The sequence below is a fragment of the Mya arenaria genome, chromosome 3 (genome assembly GCF_026914265.1).
Source record: "Mya arenaria isolate MELC-2E11 chromosome 3, ASM2691426v1".
NCBI lineage: Eukaryota > Metazoa > Mollusca > Bivalvia > Myida > Myidae > Mya > Mya arenaria.
In genome coordinates, this window is record NC_069124.1 from 89,489,106 (window position 1) to 89,512,600 (window position 23,495).

Consider the following 23,495-nt stretch of genomic DNA (forward strand, 5'->3'; position numbering starts at 1 on the left):
AGTTCAGTGTATGCGGTTTGATGAAACAGGTATATGAAATAAAACAGTTTGCAAACGTGAGCGACCGTCGTCGTTCAGCCATAACATATCTCGTACCTATTGGGCCAGTATGTTTTTTTTTTTGGTCGTCAGGCACAGGTTCGAATGAGACCGACATAAACTCACAACTTAAAATCCAGAATTACTTTTACAAACTGATTTTTCAATGTCAGGGACACCTTTGTCGCAAATGATTTCGAAAACCTTCTGCTTCCAGAGTTTTTGAAAACCGTTATCCCCACCGGGGTAAGTTTTGGCGCATAACTCAGTAGTATGTAACCCCTGCCGATAACGATGAAATGTCACTATAAATGTCAAAGATGGCCGAAATTATCAATTGTCAGGGCACTGCTGACTAATCTGTTTATTTTGTAATTTTCGCAATCTACAATACACCATACACTGTTATTCTGAAGGTATGTATGCTTGTTTGTTAATGGCTTAATTAAATTTAGATTTCTTTCTATGTAGGTGTAACTATTTTAGGTGTATATAAATTGTTTTTGTTACATCAAAATAATAAAAATAAAAATATGTTAATAAAAAAATCCAGTAAAATCCGAAGATTTGTTAAACTAGGACAATAACACAAATATAGAAAATGATTGGTGATATAAATCTAACATTGAACTTAAAAGTATTTAAACATTTACAACAAGTTGTTTAAACTTTGATACAGTAGTGATATTTGGTTTGAAGGTTTTTAAGATACTAGCTGTACTGTAGTGATGCCACGGACATGAAAACCAGAATTTGTTTCAATTATGCCCAGGTAACATATTGGTCTGGTCCATTTCGGTCTACTTTTGTATTATGATTATTATTTATGATTATTATTATTTTAATTAGAAATAGCCAAATTTACGGCGATATGTCATAAGGTCACCATTGATCTTATGTGACTTTGATTCTTGATATAATTTTTAAGGCCATGAGAAGAGATCTCATTTTTTCCTCTTTGAGAGACTGAGGTAAAATGAAAAGTAGGATATATTTTAAGATTTATTTATGATCTACTAAAAAATACTTATACTTGCAATGAAATCAGCAATAATGAAAACATAACACTTAAATTAATATAATGACTTATAGGTGATCACAAAAGTTTGGCAAAATGTCCATCACATTCTTATACCATAAATCCTTCCAACTGCTTGGAGGAACTGTGATTTCTTCATGGTTCCTTCCATGTACTGGTGCACGTCCGTCTGGCTGTAACATTTCGTGTCCAAGCTATAACTTACTTATGCATTGATTACCATATTACTTGGTACAAATGTTGTCCTCATTGAGAAGATGTGCAGTGACCTTGACCCCGGTCCATACCTCAAAGGTCAAGGTCACACGAGACATTTAAAGGTCAGACTTCACATGCTCGTGTCAGTGCTATAACTTACTTATGCATTAATGCATTACCATATTACTAGGTACAAATGTTGTCCTTATTGAGAAGATGTGCAGTGACCGTGACCCGGGTCCATACCTCAAAGGTCAAGGTCACACGAGACATTTAAAGGTCAGAGTACACATGCTCGTGTCTGCGCTATAACTTAATATGCATTGATGGATTACCATATGACTTGGTACAAATGTTGTCCTCATTGAGACGATGTGCAGTGACCTTGACCCGGGTCCATACCTCAAAGGTCAAGGTCACACGAGACATTTAAAGGTCAGAGTACACATGCTCATGTCCGCGCTATAACTTACTTATGCATTGATGCATTACCATATTACATTGTACAAATATTGTCTTCATTGAGACGATGTGCAGTGACCTTGACCCGGGTCCATACCTCAAAGGTCAAGGTCACACGAGACATTTAAAGGTCAGAGTACACATGCTCATGGCCGCACTATAACTTACTTAAAGGCATTGATGGATTACCATATTACTTAGTACAAATGTTGTCCTCATTGAGATGATGTGCAGTGACCTTGACCCGGGTCCATACCTCAAAGGTCAAGGTCCCATCTGACATTTAATGGTCATAGTACACATGTAGACATGTCAATTCATACTGGATTTATTGACATTTCATGTTCTTTTAGCAACAATAACGTAATTTAATCCAAGAACTTGAACCAATTGCAATTTGTGCAAGTAATCCATCATGAAATTTCGGGTCCATATTATGACAATGCTAAATAGAGGTTAGATATAAATGTTAAATGAAAGTGTTAAACAAGTAGCACAGATTGATACTTAGCGCACTCTATCAAGCATTATCATTTAATATGTGCAACAAGTTTAATACTTAAAAATAAACAATGGACACAAATGTGATCATATATTTTAGGGATGGCAACGAGTATTCGAGTACTCGATCGAACGTCTGAGTACTCGAGTACCAAATCACTTCTCGAGTACTCGGAAAAAAATCTATAAAAAACACCAAATACAAGATTTACAGACAAAATATCAGATCTGGTTACTTGCCAAGAGGACAATTTACAATCAATTTGTTGACAGTTGTTGTAATAGTTGCAATCTGTCAACAAAGGACCCCTATTTCAAATTAGCACTGATTTCAATTAGCGAAGTTTTGATAGCGGTACTTTCACCTACACAATTCTATTGTAAACCAATAAGAAAACCTTTCACCAAACAATGGACGCTAACGAGCGAGAGAGTATCGACCGTTACAAGAATTGATTTCTTAATGAGCGTATTTTAACTATTTTTGCAATGATTATCACAATTGATTGGTTGATATTTTAAATCAAGAATTATGAATATTAATGAGGTAAACAACAATTACACAGTACGAAAAACTATCATTATACACAATCTTGTCTTCGCAAACACATATTCAATTTATACTGAGTAACAAGTACCCGAGTACTCGATCGAACGATCGTCCGAGTACTCGAGTATTAATTTTACTACTCGTTGCCATCCCTAATATATTTATAACATGTGTTTTCTCTTCAAAAGCAGTAAAGCAATGTTATGACGTCACCACAATATATATGTATTACTTTATTGAAAATACTTAAGGCTTGCTATTTCATCGATGTTATAAATCAAGGACTCATTTTCCTTCTTTTTTTAGCCAAAATAACCTTGACATTGATCTTACCTACACTACACACAATATGAATAACTTTAACAAATATCCTTTTATAATATGTTCATGTATCCAAGAATATTTAGTTTACTGATCAAACAACTTGTATTTCCTATATTCCCACTCTTGATCAATGGTTGTGTACAATTTTGGTCATATTCAACGTACCAGTCAGGTTGCGACAACAACAAAATATACTAAATAACAACGGCGGGGGATTATAAGTATCTTCCATGGCCGAGAGTGTAAGAGGGGTTTATCCCGACCCGAGCGTAGGGTGTTTTGTGGAAACGGATTTACCGAGTTTCCGCAAAACACCCTGCGCGAAGGATGAACCTATCTTACACGAGGGGCTATGGTAGATGCTTTTTCTCCCACCTCAGTTAAACAAAATTAAGTAAAAATGAATTGTTTTTGCTGGAACTCTTTTGTGCAAACTAAAAATAAATGCGTATGGATAGGTGATAATTCGTGGTTGTCATGGATATGCGCACAGTGATTCAGATTATGTTAATAGTGAAATCGGTCTTTAAATAGTTCTGAGGAGAGTGAAGCATTATTTCTTGAAAGATGCATGAAAACCGTTTTATGGTGACATTTGAAGCGAGAAATAATTAATAAGCTTTCTAAATATTGCACCAAGACAAGGTTTCTATGATGCAACAGACGACAGTCTTCAACAAGGGAGGTAATTACAATGTGATGACCATTAAAAAGAAGTTCCATCCGGGTGTTTTATCTTTGCCCGTGGGCAAGATAAGAATTTCTAGCATGGTTAAATTTTTGGATCTACATGTACTTATCTGAGTTGGGAGAAATAGCCGTCCTTTGGACTGCCTTGTCATACTAGATTCGTATGTTGGTAAAAGGTCAGATGATTATTTACCTGTATGTATTTTTAATAATATTATGTTTTATTTCTATTTTAAATTATTCCTATGTTTCAGCACTTGCAATGGCCTACGATGGGGGCAATATTTATGGTAAGTTAGCAACTGTTAACATGCAATGGATAGTCACATAATGGTAAAGACCATTTTCAGATACCTCCAGTAAACACTACACACTATTATGCTCTGCTTCATTGAGTAATATATTAATCATATAGTGTTAATAATGATGATAAATAATAAAGTACCATACTTGCCGACAGAGGGGGAATATAGACCATGCCAATAACTCAAAAACCATTGAATTGATATTCAAATGAAACGAAGTTCACATGTTGCCAGGGACAAAATACATATGTACAGCAAAACACATAACTCTGGTTTAAGTAATTGTGAAGGTTTGCCCCTTTAATCATGTGATTTTATGAAAAAGAAAGTAGTTTGAGTATGTTTCTTTTTTTGCAATCATAGCTCTTTCTGTTTTAAAAGATAGTTTTATTATGCATTGACCTTAAATTGCATTATGGTATTTACATGTTGTGTTTTTTTTAGCTGGGGGAAGTTTCTCATCCAACTGCTTGGATGACATTCCTTTCAAGCTGGGATCAAAGTTCAAGCCACCTAATAAGGTTAGTTTTTAACGTTACATAGTTGCTGTTAATATGCCGTTTCATTCCATCAAAGTTAAAGGGAGATTATGCCCTCTCTTTAACTTTCTAATCAGTCAAATAATGTTATTGCCATGGCAACACAAATAGGGCCTTTTCCTGAATAAGAATTAGATCCTGAGACACTACGCCTTTGACCATTTGAAGAATAAGGAGGGCCATACTCGGCATCCAATCCCTATCCAGTTAAAGGTATATTCTATTTACTTCATACTTCACACATTAGTTCAAGACCATCACACCATTAGGTTAAAAAATCCATATAAACCCAAATGCAAATTATGGCCCCTGATGAAAATTATAATGTTTGTTTAATGTTAAAGAGCTGTGGTTCTAACTCAGATCTCCAATGCTTTTCATTCAATGGACTTCAGACTTCACTCAATTGTCCACAGCCATCACACAATTAGGTGAAATAACTCCATATTAACCTAAAAACAAAACCTAAAATTATTGCCCTTATTTTGTCGACTTTCTTTGACTTTTTTTCATTGTTTTTTGACAGCAGGAATAACATCATTAATGCCTTAATTTCTAAAACAAAGTGGCATATTGTTGAGCTAGCGGTCCTATGACAGCTTTTGCTGTCTGTTCGTTGGACATATATTATAATTGCACCTATGGCGTCTGATCGTGCAGGCGTCTGATCAACTTTAGAGGCATAAGTCCAATCATCACCAAATTTGATCAGAATGTGTTTGGGTATAATATCTCAGACATGTTGGATAACCAGCCACATCACTGTAGTCACTCAAGAGTAATCAGCCTTCAATTATAGAAATAAGTTTAAATCTGTCTGTCCAATCAATCATTTACTTTAGAAGCCTTTCTCCTATCATCACAAACTTTAGTCAGAATGCATATGGGCATTATGGCTTGAACAAGTTGATAACCTGCCATATCAGTCAAGTGATTCAAGAGTTATTGCCCTTTTATTATAGAAATTAGCTAAAATCAGTTTGTCTGATAAATAACTTAAGAAGATTTGTCCAGACAACACCAAATTTAGACACTTTGTTAATGGACAGAATATAGGTCATGTTGGATAACCAGCAACATTGTCTTAGTCACTCCAGAGTAATGATCCTCAAATTTGCAATGACAGTGTCCACTCTCTAGTTCGCACTAGCATACACCCAGCTTGGGGTCCTTAAATAGGACGGGCATTTTTTGCCATAGCTGTTGGTCTTGTGTTTTTAGATAGCATCAACTATTGCATAATATCCAATCACTATTTCATAGTGATTTATCATTACATGTATGTTTGTTTTTAACATGTGAGCATATTTGAGGTATTGAGTATCTTGTTACTGGTATTCCTTTCATTCTTCAGGTGGTGGTGCCTCCTGACCTGAACTTGTTTACTCCATCAATTCCCAAGGGATTGAATGAAGAGGTGAGATACATTACGCCATGTTTATGTGCTGGTAATATTGTGTTATAAAAAATCATATAATGTTGAAAATTGGCATTTATCCTTTGATGACAGGTTTCTTATTTTAGGAAAATGTAGTTGTTATTTTTTTATTTGTCATCTGCTTTTATTACCTTCAAGATGTAAATCAGCCATCAATGTGGACCTTTTCTTTACTGTTTGCCTGATGTAATAACAAATAAATCTATAAATGCTTGGTAACATTTTCAGTACTCATTTGAAGTAGAAGAAGCTGTTCTGAAATGGTCTGCAGAGAAAGAAAAACAAGATCAAATCAAGCGTGATAGAACAATAAAAAGACAGAAACTGAAAAGAGATGGTACTCGGTCTTCTCAACAGTCGGACGACACAGAACAAATATACGCCAACAGCAGCCAGGAATGTGAACAAGTGCTGTACGAAAATATGGGCATTCCTCAACAACCTATTCCAAAACCAAGACCAAGTCAACAAACACAGAATTATGCCAGTGTTGTGGTTCCAAATCCTCTCATTGCGAATATATCAAGTAGCATTTTAACACCAACATGTATGTCTAATTCAGGCAGTCGTGCAAGCACAACTGAGATCAAAGGTTACAGTAATCAAGACAGCACAAAAGCTGACCAATCAGATTTTGACATAACCTGGTTTGAAAAGGAAGATAATCCATTTGATCAACTAGAGAGAGAAACAATAAATGACATGGAAGAATTAGCAAATGTTCTAAGTGAATCAAGCAAGGTTTCACCTACAGAAACAAACAACAGAAAAGACATTAAGGACACAGATAATGTAGTTATAGACATCGGTGATAATGAAGCTCAAAATGATGAGACTGAGACAAGTGACACTGAACCTCCTTTGTATGAAAATGTTGAACTCCGCATGATGGATTTAAAGATAACTAATGGAACCAAAGTTGAGGATAAAGATCAAAGTGAAGTAAAGAATGTTTTTGATGTGAATAGACTGCCTCCAGTTCCTCCAAGAAGGGATCTTGTGGGGCGGGGGGTGTTACCTCCCATTGGGAGTAACGGTTATGAGGAGTTTAAGGCTTGTACAGACTTGTACAGCAGTAAGGTTGATGCCTGCCTGGAAGGTGAACCTTCAGATTCCATTGAAGGTAGAGCTCTACCTAACGGTAGTGGGGCAGCTTCAGCTTTACCTCTGTATGAAAACACTAAATCCATATCTCCAAAGCCACCAGTCCCAAAGCCTCCAAGAACATTCAAGTACAGTCGCCATAGTCCAATCTCTATGAGTAACGATGATTTTTCAGAAAATACCTATGATAATGTCAAGGAGCCATCAGTGTCAATTAGTCAACCATTACAACCAAACAATCCATTCAGTGTGCAATTTACAAACACTTCAAGTCCAACTGATGCAGTAAACACATCTAGTAGTGAGGCAGAGTTGAACTTTGTGAATCACCACTTTGGGGCTGAGGGTGCCCCAATGGTAACGAGTCAGGGAGGGAGCAAAGCACGCCCCACCGTGCCACCGAGACCCGCACTATCACAGTCACCCCCTCCCAGACCATCCTCGGCACAGGTAAGCAACCAAATATTAGGAAACAATCATACACTGTTCTTTAGTGCAACTGTTTATATCTCAACAACCTATTTTGATTTGACACTACTGTTATTCTTACTTGTAGTGGTGCTCTGACCAAGGATGCTCAACTTAAAAACTCTAATACTTCCCTTTCTGTGGCAGCTTTTTTGGTCTAAAAAAAATAATTGTCGCGTACAGAAAATTCACAAATTTGTTATATTTTTTGGTTTGGCGAAAACCGTTGTCTTTTTTTGATGGCAATAAAGTAATAATCATGGCATATGTGAAAGATTTTAACAAATGGTAACAAGCCCTTGCTCCTCTTTTCCTAGCAGGCTTGGAACCGATTTAGCCCCCTCCCCCCTGCTGGCAGTGGATCAGAGGGTGGAGTGCCCCTGCATGTGGGACTACCGGGCCTGGAGAAGACCCAGACCCAGGACAAGTATTCCAGGCTGGACACCGAGGCCAGGGCCTCTGTGGACAATCTAACTACTATGGGCTTTTCAAAGGACAGGGTCATTAGGGCCGTTGATAAGCTGGGAGCTGACGAAAAAGAGGTTTACCATGTTCTTTTTAGCTCTTAAATCAGTTAATTACCTAGTCCTCAAAGTGCCTAATTTTCACTGTGGTTTGAATTTCTAAAATGATGAAAGCCATGAACGAAAGAAGAATTTTGTTAAACTATGAGATTAGCAACAGCTTACCCACCCTTGGTAAGACAACTCACGTGCATCTACACACATGTCATAATAATATTTTGATAGTGTTAATGCTTATCTAGTCAAGCCATCAATCTGCCTCAACCTAATCAACCATAAGCAAAATTGAGCATTGGCATCTGCATGTAGTGGTCTTGTTGATTAAAAATAAGACACCATTTACTTAATTTCATGTCACTGTAAGGGATTGAGTCTCATAAAAAAACTGAATGACTTTAGGCTTTTGTAAGGTGTAAATGTGTACTGTACTATTAAATGCTAGTCTTTCCTTGTAGTTTTCCCCTGCAGATTTCCCATTCAGTAGTCCCAAGCAGCTTTCCTTGTAGTTTTCCCCTGCAGATTTCCCATTCAGTAGTCCCAAGCAGCTTTCCTGTTATTTTCCCCTAGCTTTCCCCTTCAATTTTGTCTTATTTTGTCTTGCATCTTTCCCTGGCAGTTATCCCCTGCAGCTTACTAATGCAGCTTCCCCCTGCAGTTTTCCTCTGCAACTTATCCATGCAGTTTCCCCTGTATCTTTCCCCTGTTGTTCCCCTGCAGCTTTCCCCTTTTCTTTGCCCCTGTAGTTGTTACTACAGTTTTCCCTTACAGGTCTGCTTTGCAGTTCCCTTTCAGTTTAAATTGCTCACACTGTGTACCCATACCTTATCTGTTTGTTGTAGGTGGTAGAATATCTGTGTTTTGTGGACCAGTTGGTGGAGAAGGGCTTTAACATTTCCCTCGCTGAGACTGCCCTCCTCATCTTTAACAACAGCATCAACAAGGTAAATACCTAATAAGGAAAGTAGACAAATTTATCTTCATGAATTAATTGACAATATTCCAAGAAAGATTTATAACAAGGTTGTAAATTTTTGAATACTGGAAACACTGGCAGTGCAACAAAACCTCACTTTTTATGCCCCCATAAAAATAGGGAGCGCATAAAGATTTGCCTTTGTCCCTCAGTGCTTGCTTCTGTGCGTACATCTGGGTTTCCGCTGTGAGTGCATAACTCTGTTCTCGAATAAGAAAAAAAATGGCATTTCTGGACTTGTGTTGCTCAATACTACAAAACTGTGTTGCTCAAAACTCTAAAACTATATTACCTTGAGTCATGAAACTTTTGGGGAACATAAGTGTTAGGTCCTTGATATAGCAAAAATTGGCTATTAAGTTGTGCACCTGGGTTGTTTTTTCAAATAGTTAAACCTTGTGTTTCTCAAAACTCACAGTGTCCCTTAAACTTTTTCACCAAGAGTCGTCTGAAGTTGTGCACCAGGGATTCCGTTTCCCAGCGCTCTAGATTTGATGCACATTAATGGAGAATGGGGAAAATTATGGTCCTTGCTTTTATGTCAAATAGCTGCATATGTGGGCATCCGTATCGATTGGTTGGTCAGTAGGTCAGTCCGTTGGCAGAACAAAGCTTGTCTGAGTGATAACTCCACAATTCCTGGACCTATGGTCATCAAACGTGACATGGAGGTTGGCCTGACCAGTAGATGGCCCCTATTTCTTTAAGGAGCCATTGAGTCAAAGGTCAAGGTCACAGTGACCTTGAATGCTAAAACGTTTTCAGAGTGATAACTCGACAATGCCTGCACCCATGGCCCTCAAACTTGACTTGGAGGTTGGGCCTGACCAGTAGATGACCCCTGTTGATTTTAGGAATCATTGGGTCAAAGTTCAAGGTCACAGTGACCTTTTTAACATGAAAAGGTTAACAAAGCTTCTCCGAGTGATATCTCGACAATGCCTGGCTCTATGAGCATCACACTTAACATTAAGGCTGGGCATACCCAGTGAATGACCCTTTTTGATTTTAGGAGTCATCAGGTCAAAGGTCAAGGGCACAGTGACCTTGAATGCGATAATGTTGTGAGTGGTAAGTCAACAATGCCTGCACCCATGGCCCTCAAACTGGACATTTAGGTTGGGGTGACCAGTCCCCTGATTTTGATGTCATAGAGTCAAAGGTCAAGGTCATAACTCAAATTTATCATTAAAATTTATGTAATATTTACTTATTTATGTTGCTGAGAGGATAAATTTTTATCTGCAAATATCAATCATCATCTGAACAAACCTGGATGGGTGGGGGGGGCATAATGTTTGAAAAACATCTCTTGTTTAATTTATATTGAGGTTTATAACAAAGCCCATTATTTCCTGAAATTATATAGGAAATCACAACAAGTTTAAGTGTACTGCAATACTTTTTATGCCAATGTTTTGAGATGTTGTTTTGTTACAGGGTTATGGCTCCTTGTAATTGTATACTTTTAACATGTTTCTTCTGTCAGATGCATTTCATCACTTTTTTCCAGTTGATCCAAATTCAAGATTCATTTAGAATTTTGACTCGAAATGGCCCACATGGCTGATGGATATCATACCCACATGGTGCTCTGTTTCTCTCTCCCTAAGTGATGATTGTGGATCATGGCTCATGAATGATCTCTTTTTTACAGGCATGTACATACCTGGAACTGTTCACACAGCTGCGAGAGCTTGGTTTTAATGGGGAGAAGATCAAAGAGGCCCTCATCAAAACAGACAACGACCGCGAGAAAACTCTTGACATCCTCACTGCTTCATCATGATCTATCGCCTCACTTTGGAATTAATTATATAATAAGGGCCAATGTTCTCATTATAGGACAAATTTGTCAATGATCAAAATATAAATTGGATATAATGGTTTTGGTAATTAAAACATTATGCCATTTTTTTCGCATTTAATGTTATTTGAGAGAGGCTTGAGACTGGTTTTCATGTATAAAGCACAACAGATGTGACAAAGTTAGGTTATTTGCTCCATGCTGGCTGACAAGAAAGGCCAATCTCCTTCCTCAGAGTGGTTTCATTAAATTTCATCTATTAGCATTTTTTTTTAAAAAGCATGTTTAACACACATTATGAAATACATTGTTTTATGAGTTTTATCAAGTTTCATTGTTCTCAACTTAATTTATGAAAATGTATTTAAAAAAAAAATGAAAATGACTTATGTCAAAAAAATTGAACAACATGATATGTTTTATATAATCATCTTATTATTTGTGTGATCTGCATGATCTGCTCAACATTTTTGTTGAGGTTGGCCCTGTGGTCTAGAATCACCATTTGAATTCAGTGAATGAGTATAGAAGCTGCTGTATGTTAATTTGTGTGAAAGATAATAATAATGTTAATTATTTATGAAATTTATTTATTTCTTGACTGATTAAAATCGTTGCCCTTTTCTATCAATGAAAAAGTTAACTCTTCATTATTGTGTAACACAGACATTTTTGTGTAAGACAAGTGTGGATAATTTCTATAAGTCTTGAAGGGCAGGCATCACAAAAGCCATGTAAAGCAATTAAAATGTCACTAAAAGCAGGCAAATATCACAAAAAGCCAATAACAACGATAATATCAATGTTTGTTTAGGTTTTTATTGTGTTTAGTATATATGCATTTGAAGTTACAATGTTTATACTTTTGACAGAACTTAAAAATTTCATGAAAAGCAAGGAAATGTTGCGAAAAGCCAAGAAAAGCAAACAAAATTTCATGAAAGCTACTTAAAAATGATATCATTGTTTGTGTAAGTGTTTATTGTGTGTAGTTATGGTATACATGTATATATCTTTTAGTTTGTACACTACTTGGTAACCAAAAGACTTGAACCCAAAAATGGTTATGAAAAGCATGGAAGGAAACTCCTTTGTTTTCGTAACAATTAAGGCATTTCATGACATTTTGTGAGATTCCTATGCTTTTGTTACTTTTCATTGGTTTTACTGACATTTTGTTGTTTTTGTTGACTGTTCCTGGCTGTTTGCACTTAAGTCTTACTGGATGTTAATATCTTTTCTTGTTGTGACGGTTACCATTAATATCTAAATCTGTTCCTATGAAATATTTGTTTTCTGGAATCATCTTTTCTCTAATATTGAAATGTGGTCCAGAGCTTTCTTCGTTGTTTTCGTGATTACATTTTGAACGATTGTTTACTATTTCCAGCATCAGTATTTTTTTGTCAAGTCATGAAAATCTTTAGTATAACCTTTCTGTTGTCTTCATTTAGTGTTCTGTTTGAGCATGACTGATAAGCAAACTGGCTCTTTTCTTATGTTAATAGGAGATGCTTTACCAAGCTTCAAATTTTTGGATGTATCACCCACAGTGGTTTAGTAGTGGCAAAATTTTGTTGAAGTTTCATGTCATAGTGATATAAGCTGTTAGAAAATATATTCCATGATGCTTTACATAACAAAACAGCTTACTAGTGAGTGAAAATAAAACATTTATTGTTTTAAACCTAGTCTTTCATTTTCGTGTGTGATCTTTGATTGTTTCCTTGTTGTGATATATTGTTTTATTTCCAAGAGTATGTAATGCCATATGTTTGACTGTTGTTTTTGTTTTGGTCATGTTTTATTACATATTTTAACCAAGTAGTGAATGTGAAACTTAATGATTCAAGTGTCAAGTGGCCTGATACCAAACGATGTAAATACATCAAATACAAACCTCACTACATGAACTGATTCTTTTTATATCTATATAGAATCTTTGTGTGTCTGGGGCTGTATTCATGAAGCATCATAGGCTTAAGTTTCAACCTAGTAGTAGATTGGCTCAGTCTAAGCTGAATTTGAAGAAAACTAATAATGTTTGCACAACAAAAGTATCAAAATATGCAGAAATACAATCTAAATTATGAACTCCAATAATAACAACTAACCAATTAAATAATTTCAACGAATCACTTTATCCACAAGGTAACCTGTGGACAACATTTCATGGAATTATGCAATTGCTTGCTGATGGAAAGTGGAGGGTATTTAAATAAACGTTGTAAAACATAAGGACATTTTTACTGAGATGCTTTATCAACAGGCCCTAAATACATGATCATTTTGACTTTGCTAGATCTAGCGAATTTATTGATAATTGATGGAATGTGTTGTTTATGTGTCATTTCTCTTTGCAAAAGGTGAAGTCTTAATGTGCAATTGATATATTGTATTCAAATCATACATGTAAAGTGGATTATAAATAAAATGTTTTAACCAGATGCTTGTCATTATCTAGTTTGGCCTGTATAAATCACACAATGAGGGGCATTTATGAGACCTCACAAAATACTCAGCTTTGATATTAATGCACATACCATTACTTTCATGAAACAAGTTAAATATAAGAATTTGTATTGATTTTGATTTAATAAACATATTAAATATGTTACATGTGGACATAACATTATGTTTGAGCTCTAAAGATGTTTGGTTTGTTATTCCCCATGGAAGGGCAAAAATAGTAATGGCAGGTGTCACTGGTGAAGGGGCGTGGGTGCGTGTGTGTGCGTCCTGGAAATTTTGTCCATAGCAAAGACTTGGAGGTATTGTCTTCAAACTTATTTTTTCTGAAGCATAAATTGAAAAGTCCTGAAGGTATTGACTTCAAACTTCATATACAGATAGATATCATTGAGGAGAAGTGCAGTGCTCAGGAATCATAACTGGGACTGGGGGCAGTATATATTTAGTTATTGCCCTTTGTTAATTTTCATACTTATTTTTTGTCAAGAGCAGAACTTGAAAATACAGATATATCTCATTGATACGAAGTATTATGCACAGGAAGCATAACTCTGGGTTCATTTTTTTAAGTTATTATTGCCCTTTGTTAATTTAAATACTTATTTTTTGTCAAGAGCAATATTTGAAAAGAATTCGAGGGATTGATTTAAAAATTATATACAGAAAAAATTAATGACAAGAAGTCCAGTATACATGAATGATAACTCTGGATGCCATATATACTTATTGCCCTATGTTTAATTTGATACTTATGTTTTGTCTAGATCAAAGTCTTTGACTACAAACTTTTTATACAAATAGATCTAATTGAGGAAAAGTGCAGTGCATAGAAATAACTTGGGTACATGTTTTTTTAGTTTTTGCTAATTTTTTAATGTATCTTTTTTCGTAAGTTGATGTTGATACCCTACCCCATAGACCATAGCTTTCCTCAGCTTACCTGCAGTGCAATTCTTCTTAATATTTCTGTCAGAATGGCGTTTTTTATATCTCCCATTCGACTGCAGGGAGACATGATCTTGCTTTTGGTATGGTTGTTGGTGTGTTCGTTCCAAAAATTGCAGTATTCAGTAAATGCAGAGTTATGACCCTTGTCCTAGTTGTAGACAAGCCTGTAGAGCATGCAACATTGTGTCACGCTTATCTCAAAAAGAAAATAAACAAGTCATAACTTTACAGGAATGTTTACCAGCATGAGAAGATGTGCACATGGGCTTTTGTGTGTTGCTTGGCCACTAAGTGCTTAGTTATGGTTCTTTGCTTTGTGAAATATAACATAAGACATGCACTCTTGTGTCGTGCATATCTTCAAAAGTAGGAGAGCAAGAGAATGAAACTTTGATAGGAATTTTTACCAGCATGCGAAGAGTTGTACATCTGGGATTAAGCAAGAAAAATCTAGAGTTATGGCCCCTTGACTTAGTTAAGCACTGCATATAATGCATAGACTTTTGTGTCACCCTTTTTTCAAATAGTATATGAGCCAGAGTCATGAAACTTCTAGAATGTTAACCAGCGTATGATGAGCATTGTGTGTTCCGGATGCTTTTACTTAGAAAATACTTATTACAAAACATATTTTGCATAAGAATACATCCTTTAAGTCATGACTGGAGTTTTCCAAGAGCAGATTTATTTTTTTGCCAAGTGTCAATAACAACAAGAGGAACAACAACATGTATACTGGGCGAGTAACCTTAATTGGAACAGTACCCAAATAGGGAACACCCGTCTTAAAAGTGTTTTTGCCATCGCTAACAGTTTATTTACGATTTTAATCAATAAAGACACTTGCCTTAGTTACAAGAACACGATTCTTCGGTAAGTATTTCAAATGCTGCTATCATTCAAAGTTTTCATGTTCAAATGTCAATACATGGCACGCAGGTGAATGAATTCATGTTTGTCACATTTTTTTTACTTAAATCATCAAATTTTACTGACAAAAATGACAGAATAACAAGCTGTAAAAAAAAAAAGAAAGTAATTTACTAAAACAAAACATGTAGCAATAATATTATATTTAAAGGGATACATCAAAATAAATAACTAAAAAAACTGTTCCATATTTAGGTACTCTGAGGACAAAAAAATGTCAGTCCTTGACTGTGCAGTTAATAAAGTACTTTTCATGCAGATTGGTAGTATCTTGTAAAATACCATTTATATCAACCAATTGGTCATGAATCCTAGTATGCTGAAAATTTTGTAGTTGTGGTGCAATTTTTACTAAAAGTATCTCAAAATTAGTGCCAAAAGTGTTCGGAATTAGGTACTCACCCAGTATGTTCACATATGAAGTCATAGTAATTGCAAATGAAGTTCATGTGATGTTCAGAGGAAATCTTTGATATCCTGTTCAAAATTACTATTTTAAGTCATATATATGTAAAACTAAAGTCGGAAATATTTTCGTGCAAAGGTTTACAGAGCCTATTATGATATTTATTGATATTAATACTGTGTCAGTTGCATTTTTCTATCGAAATCTTGCAAGAATGTTAGACATTGAGTATAGATACATGTACTATGTAGTGTCATTAAAGTGTTATTACATGTACGTCAAATTAACTTCACAACTCAATTTGTTACAGAGTTTGGGGGAAAACCCTCATATGTTTACGAACAAATACACACAAGATTTACAAAGTAATCATTAAACTTTCTGCACATTTATTTCATTTTGATTATCAAATAGTTCCATAACAAGTTACTGTAGTAGTACAAATACAACAAATGGTTGCATGTAAAAACTTCTTTGCAAGCACACACCATATTTATTAACAAACATCACATTTTCATTCTCAGAACATAACAGTATCTAAAGAGGACAAATAATTTCATGTAAACATTCTTTGTACACCGTATATGTATAAACAAACATAGCATTTTCATTCTCAGAATAAAATTGTATCTTAAGAGCAAAGTGATTTCAAGAAAATAAGTGTTGACAGTTTATGTTATGATTATACCACAAACCTACTGATATGCTTCAATGCAGAAGGTAAGATGGAATGTTATCCCCCCCCCCCCCCCCCCCCACTGTTTGAGTTGGACCATTTTCCTCCCCCTTGTTGTTCCAGAAGGACCGTTATCCTCCCCCTTGTTGTTTGAAAAGGACCATTATCCTCCCCCTTGTTGTACCAGAAGGACAATTATCCTCTCCCTTGTTGTTCCAGAAGGACTGTTATCCTTCACCTTGTTGTTCCAGAAGGACCATTATCCTCTCCCTTGTTGTTCCAGAAGGACTGTTATCCTTCACCTTGTTGTTCCAGAAGGACCATTATCCTCTCACTTGTTGTTCCAGAAGGACTGTTATCCTCCACCTTGTTGTTCCAGAAGGACCATTATTCTCTCCCTTGTTGTTCCAGAAGGACTGTTATCCTCCACCTTATTGTTTGAAAAGGACCATTATCCTCCCCCTTGTTGTTCCAGAAGGACCGTTATCCTCCCCCTTGTTTGAAAAGGACCATTATCCTCCCCCTTGTTGTTCCAGAAGGACCGTTATCCTCCCCCTTGTTGTTTGAAAAGGACCATTATCCTCCCCCTTGTTGTTCCAGAAGGACCATTATCCTATCCCTTGTTGTTCCAGAAGGGATGAGATGGACTGTTTTCCTCCCCCTGCTTTTTAGATGGACTGTTTTCCTACCCTTTTTGTTCAAGAAGGACCAATTTCCCTCCCACCTGTTGTTGCAGATGGAACCTTATCCCCCCCCACTAGTTGAACGAGATAGACTGTTATCCTTTCCCTTGTTGTTTCAGATGGACCGTTATGTCCCCTTGTTGTACGAGATTGACCATAATCCCTCCCACCCCAATTGTTGTAGATGGACCCTTTACCCTATTATCCTCCCTCTACATTAACCTCCCCACCCCCCTTCCCCCCTTTATTTTAGACGGAGCATTATCCTCCACCCTTGTTGTTCAGAAACTGTTTGATCAGGTTGAGCAGCATCTCCCTCTGAACTTGTGTACCTGAAATGACCATAAAATACTATTGTAGAGGAAATACTTGACTTAATCATCTAGATGAACTTACATTAACTAAAACTTTATTGAACTGTAAAGTGTTACAGGGTGGGAGGTACAAAATGGTAAAGGAAAAACATTCTGCTTTAAAAAAAATCAGGAAATCCAACAAAAGCATAATGCTATGGTCAATCATCAAACTACTATTTCCTGTAAGACTGTCTTACATTTTAATCAAATAATGATTCTAAATAGTAAAGTCATTGTCATTCAATCCTTATATAATAACTGTGTATTTGTACCAATGAAGTTTGTGAGTGCCTCCAGGGCAGAACTGCCGACCAACTCCTGGATTTTGTTAACAAGATTCTGCTTATCCTCATCGGTAAGGTTACGCAGCACCTTCAACATCGAGCTGTACTCATCAGACTGCATGTACCCAAGCAATGATCCTGCAGTATAACAATAACATTTTTTTTCTTTTAGTTTATATCTCTACAAATATTTATTTTATTCAACATTTGTCCTTTAGTTCCATCTGGCAAAGCAATTTTATTTTCCCGCGAAACTGTTCCATGTGAATATGCAAGCAAATAGGACAGTTTCGAAGTCAATTTAAAATTATTTTTTTCAAATGTAAATTGTTCTATTTGAATAAAAGTGATTTTTTCATTCATTTCTTAGATTTATATGAATGAAAAGTGTGGATCTAAACTTATATGGCTAAAATATATCATTTTTATCAAAATACTTCTTCTGTTTTTCAAATGGTACAGTTTCGCAGTATTTTTATCTTTGATAAGAATTAACTTTTACTGCAAAACTATACTAAGTGCAGCACATTTCTCCATATTTGGCACATTTTTTATCAATAATGATATTCATATCATTAGAATATAAATATATAGTTACTATAATTTTTATGATCATTAAATCAATTGAAATTAGAAAATATTCAAAAAATAAAAAGATGCATTTGTCAATATGATCATATCTGCATGATGTGATGTGAATTGATATGTTTATGTTAATAAAAGTTTGGATATTATATAGTTTGAAAAAAAAATGAAAATATTATTCTGATTATTACTATTTTGTTAACCTTTATTTATATAATATCATTTAAAGTGACACTCATATTCAAAATTCAATTAATAAGACATACACAAAAAAGTCATGTATAACAAACATAAATTTTGAGTGATTAACCTTTCACTACTTACTAAATAATGCATATATGAAAACTATTAAAAACTGATAACAAGATTGTAACTGTGTATTTAATAGCTGAAAAATATTAAATGATTGGTGAATGCAAAAATATTTAGTATGATCTTCTCATTAGGTAGAAATACAGTGTTTTCTCACCTTTTTTTTTAAATTAAACCCAGCATCCTTCATAAGAAACATTGTTTTAGACATTTATTCATCCTTTTTAGTATATTATAACAATTGTATTAATTATGGTTAATCTTATTTGGAAGTAAGAGTGTATCTTTAAGTATAATGGATGACTTATTATTTTACCTATTCTCCCACATTAACAATGTGCATCAGACCACACATTTTAAATCATTCAACAAAAATTTAATTAATTCTAGATATTAACTATCATCTTTGTGACAAACAATTTTAAGTTTGATCTTTTCACTTGATTTTACTCCTGTTTTTACCTCAAGTTACCAGAAAACAAATTCATACAATTTCAAAGGGACTTAAATGGCGACAAAAGTATTCATGAATATGTTGAAGATTTAAACTTAATATTTTCAAATAAGGCAACAAAAATGCCCAGTTTTGTAACACCGCAACTGCAATTCTATAGTTGTGGCCTGATGTGCAAACTATAAACAGCAACATTCTTATTCTTATTCAGAGTGAATTCTTTTTATTGCCACATTTGAAAGGCGTTTCTTTGTTTTAGTCTAATCATTAATCAGAACAGTTTCCAGCAGGCAAAGCTTTTACCGTGCAATAAGTTGCACGCAGATAAATAACAACAATTGTTTATGATTAAAGGATATGAAGGACTTGGCTATATTTTCAACTATTTTAAGTGTGAACTAGTACATTTTGCTGCAATATTGACATTAAAAGTTAACTCGGACAATTAATTATATGTGTCTGCCATGTGCCTCCAGTGGAGATCAATCAGGCCAACAATCTAAAATTTGTCCTCGCATTTTATAGACAAAGGTGAATTTGCAATGACTTTGAGGCTTTTTAGAGACAACAAGTTATTTACGTTGGGACCAAACATACTATATATACCGGTAATGGACTGTAATAGTTAGCAATAGCTATACAGTGTTAAGTGCCGCTATATACATATATATATATCAAATACCAGTCTACATGCAGTTGGAACCAAAAGCTGGGACGGCAATGAACTTCAATATTTAGAACTACAAGTGTAAGGTTAACATCAATAATTAAATATAACGTCAACTTGAACTACAAAAGTCAATCAGTTCAGTATTAATCTGCTGGACTAAATCATCCTGTGACATACCTGCTATTCCCCCAACAAGAGCCCCTGGTGGCCCGGCAACCACCCCACCCAAACATGTGGCCCCTGCAGCCCACGCCATCTGTTTAAATATACCTGAAATCAAACAGTAAACCAAATAGTTATAATCTATAACATTTAGAATGCTTATTTATCACCAATAATAATTATTATATATTTATTTTTAAAATATGACTAAAAATGCTCTAAAACCGTATTGAATATTGAATATTTTAGGCTGGGTTTTACAAAATTCAGCTTAAGCGAGTAATTGCCAGTTGCTATTTGGCGTTTGTTTACAGTAAGTAAGTTAAACAACTCACTTTCAACAAAGTTTAAAAAAATCTTGTCAATATAAAATCACTCCTGGAAATTGTTGTGTCCCTTTGAAAAGCTAAAGTCATAATGTGTATTGTTCTGTTCACTGTAAAATATTAGACTCTGATTTGTACTTGAAACTTTGGAAAAATTGAAGAAAGGATTTATTTCAACAGTTTTGCCCTTTTTCCATGCAGTCTGCTCTCGTTTTGAGCATCTGTCAAAGGATCCACTTTTTTACCACATTTTTGTCCGGGATTTAATAAGGCAAATGGTATTTGTATGTAAATCAAATTCCTACTCCCACTAAGAAATAATATCTCATAATAAAGTCATTTTTTTCCAATAATCGCAATTGTTTTTCACATTTGCTGGTACATATGCAAGCATAAAATAGGCTCATTAAAAATGTTTCATTGCAATGTTTTTTTCTAAAGTTTCATTCTCTGTACCAGAGCATAGTATGTTTTGCACTACCGGCATGAAAATGTTTTTTATGCATTCTAGTTCACTAATTGATAAAAAATAGAGTTTTTGCCACTATTTATATATATTTTAAAAGTAAAACCCTGTCCACTTAGATGTGGACGTGTCATCTCAATTTTTAACTGTGGGATTGTAGCGGACAGAGATCAGACTTAATTCACCTATAGTTCGGACACTCTAAATATTCGGACACCCATAATTATTTTCCAAAATAATTTATTTTGCGTACCTAATTTTCGGACACCCAAAGGACATCAATCATAACTTTCACAGTTACCAAGTTTCACAGACGGAGATTATTGATTTTTATCTTTACAATGCCTGGCTACATTACCTAACCGTATACACCACTGTGACAAGTTAATAAAATTAATTAGTTACTACCCCTCCTAAATGATTTATTGCCTGTTGAAAAGGAAGTGTGATATATTTATTGGAGGTTTAAAGAAACAACAAGGGCAATCAAGGGATTAAAAAACATAGACATGACATGTTTGTAAAACGATCTGCCAATAAACTTTCAAACTTGTACCACATTAATAGACTGTATGAAGCAATAATTGTACAGTTATACATTAATCCTGCATAGCAATGTCCATGCTCTCCACGAGATCCTCGTGGGTATATTACTGTAAGTTATGTGACGTCACACAGTGTGACTCTTTGATCTGAAGCCGATAGAATGTGTTTATCCAGTTCAATGCATGTATAAAATGGTGTTTTAATTAACTTGATGAAGGATTTACCTTTTGTTCTGTTTAACGTATACCAATACTACAAATTGATGCGATAATGGTCTTGATTTTTTCACACATTTACGCGAACTTTATTCTTTTCTGTATGTGTTGACATTTTGAGAACAAACCCGTACAATATAAGGTTTATGCTTAACTTAACTTCATTCCGACAGGTTATCGTTTACGATATACTGTCAAAAAGAAATCTTACATATTTTCATAAAAGGCACCTTTCAATGCTATCCAGAAACAAATGGTCACAATCAGTTCTTTTAAGTGCCTTTCCTGACATAAAACGATTTAAAATGAAACACATTTTGCATTATCATTGTATGCTTTTAAAGATAACCATCGCCATTTTCACAAAAAATATTTTTCGTCACTGTCAACAAATATGGTGGCCGAAATTGACAGACGTTTTTGACATATTTTCTATGCCTCCTTTAACCCAAAACATTGATTAAACGTTTTTTTCTCAGATATTTCACGGATTTTTTTGTCTGCGTCTAATACCCCCTATCGTCTTATACCCAGTCATTTACGGTACTCATATATAATTTTTCCCCAAGTAGTATTTATATGAAGTTCATCAGTCTGTATATCACTGTTTTTTAAAAAAACAACAACAGAATAATGACGCCAGCGGTCCATCTGGACCTTGACAAAAATATAATGTGGACTGCTGACATCATATTACATGGACCATATTGACAACATTGAACTGGTGTGTGTGGCCTGTGATTTTCACAAAGGCGAAAAATTGTAGCAAATAGGGTAAACATTATTTACTCTGTTCAATAATACCCATCAAAAGCGCTTTAAAATATTGGTCCATTTACACTTTAAGTTGCACACTGGCCTGTCATAATGTTATATGACCCTCAGTGGTATGAAATATTTCTTAAATATTAGAATATTTTATAATCTAAGTACAACACTTTAAACAAGTTCTACATTTATATGAAAATATGATATAATGCACCAATCAAATGTAACCACAGCCCCCCCAGGTCCAGGGAATAGCGGGGACTTTGACTTTTGGTCCAGCCAACCCCGGCTAAAATCCCTGCCCTGCGAAGATGAACTGATGGTTAAATCCCTGATGCCCCCGCACAAAAGGGACCTTAGGTTAGGCCCATTCCCCACTATATTTTGCGTGAAGACAAAACCTCCGCATTCACCCGGCACTGTGGCGCCACCTGAAAGGTAAAAACACGGCCCATTTCCCCGGCTATCCTTCGTATACCCCCGGACCTGGGGGGGGGGGGGGGGGGGCGTGGTTACAATTGACTGGTGCATAACAATACCTTTGCTTGTCTTCTTTATTTCTTCATTAGTTTCCATTATTTCCATTAAATGTTTATAGTAGGGGATAATTGCTAACCCCGCAAGATTTGCTGCCATGATTTATCAGTGACGCACTTGCCGTGACTTGGAAAGTTTGTTCTCAACTTAATACTTTCGTTTTAATTTACTTTCACTTTAAAATGTTCTGGCGACTGTTTCGACGTCTATTATATTGAAAAGTGCATATTATCCCTCGTGTATATTACTCTTGTTTCCATAAACATTTAGAGACGTAATTTCATCAGACGTAAAGAGTAATGTGAAACATTCACTTGACTTTGTTACCAATAATGTCAATTTTATATATAAGGGAGGTAACAAATACAATCTATGGACAGTTTACAAACGACTAAATTGTATTGGACTACAAGCTTTAGGTTACACACGACCATTGTTATTCCCTATATAATTCAATGTAAAATTATAATTTTTAGACAACATTTAAAGGCATTTCGAGCGAATGCAGGCTATGATAACCATATATATTCTTAAAGTACAAGCTTTAAACTACCTTTTAAGCCAATAAAAAAGGGGGGGTCAAGTTATTCCTAAGAAAAATCGCTCCACTTGAAAAACAAACTCTAAAAATTGCACCGTCCGCCATGACAGTTCTTCCAAAAAGACCTTTCAACAATATAGGGCAGCGGTTTATGCTTTAATCTCAACTCTAAATGATAAATCAAGCAAGAATATATA

General features: G+C 35.2%; 2 protein-coding genes across 4 annotated transcripts; one reads left to right on the forward strand and one right to left on the reverse strand.

The window, feature by feature from the left end:
• Positions 1 to 339: 339 nt before the first annotated feature.
• Positions 340 to 13,408, forward strand: LOC128228434 (ubiquitin-associated protein 1-like). 3 transcript variants are annotated; one of them, XM_052939744.1, is made up of 8 exons: positions 340 to 455; positions 4,058 to 4,093; positions 4,553 to 4,629; positions 6,002 to 6,064; positions 6,314 to 7,639; positions 7,975 to 8,199; positions 9,021 to 9,122; positions 10,812 to 13,408. In XM_052939744.1, the coding sequence occupies exons 2-8, from the start codon at positions 4,066 to 4,068 to the stop codon at positions 10,941 to 10,943; spliced, it is 1,953 nt and encodes a 650-aa protein (XP_052795704.1). In that variant the 5' UTR covers positions 340 to 455; positions 4,058 to 4,065; the 3' UTR covers positions 10,944 to 13,408. The 3 variants fall into 3 exon arrangements, with proteins under 3 accessions (XP_052795704.1, XP_052795705.1, XP_052795706.1); XM_052939745.1 differs by having other exon boundaries at positions 7,978 to 8,199; XM_052939746.1 differs by lacking the exon at positions 7,975 to 8,199.
• A 2,681-nt stretch (positions 13,409 to 16,089) lies between these two features.
• Positions 16,090 to 23,079, reverse strand: LOC128226587 (protein C19orf12 homolog). Its single transcript, XM_052936539.1, has 4 exons — positions 22,760 to 23,079; positions 19,915 to 20,007; positions 17,705 to 17,854; positions 16,090 to 17,408 (listed from the first exon to the last, which is right to left on the reverse strand). The coding sequence occupies exons 1-4, from the start codon at positions 22,854 to 22,856 to the stop codon at positions 17,338 to 17,340; spliced, it is 411 nt and encodes a 136-aa protein (XP_052792499.1). The 5' UTR covers positions 22,857 to 23,079; the 3' UTR covers positions 16,090 to 17,337.
• Positions 23,080 to 23,495: the final 416 nt, after the last annotated feature.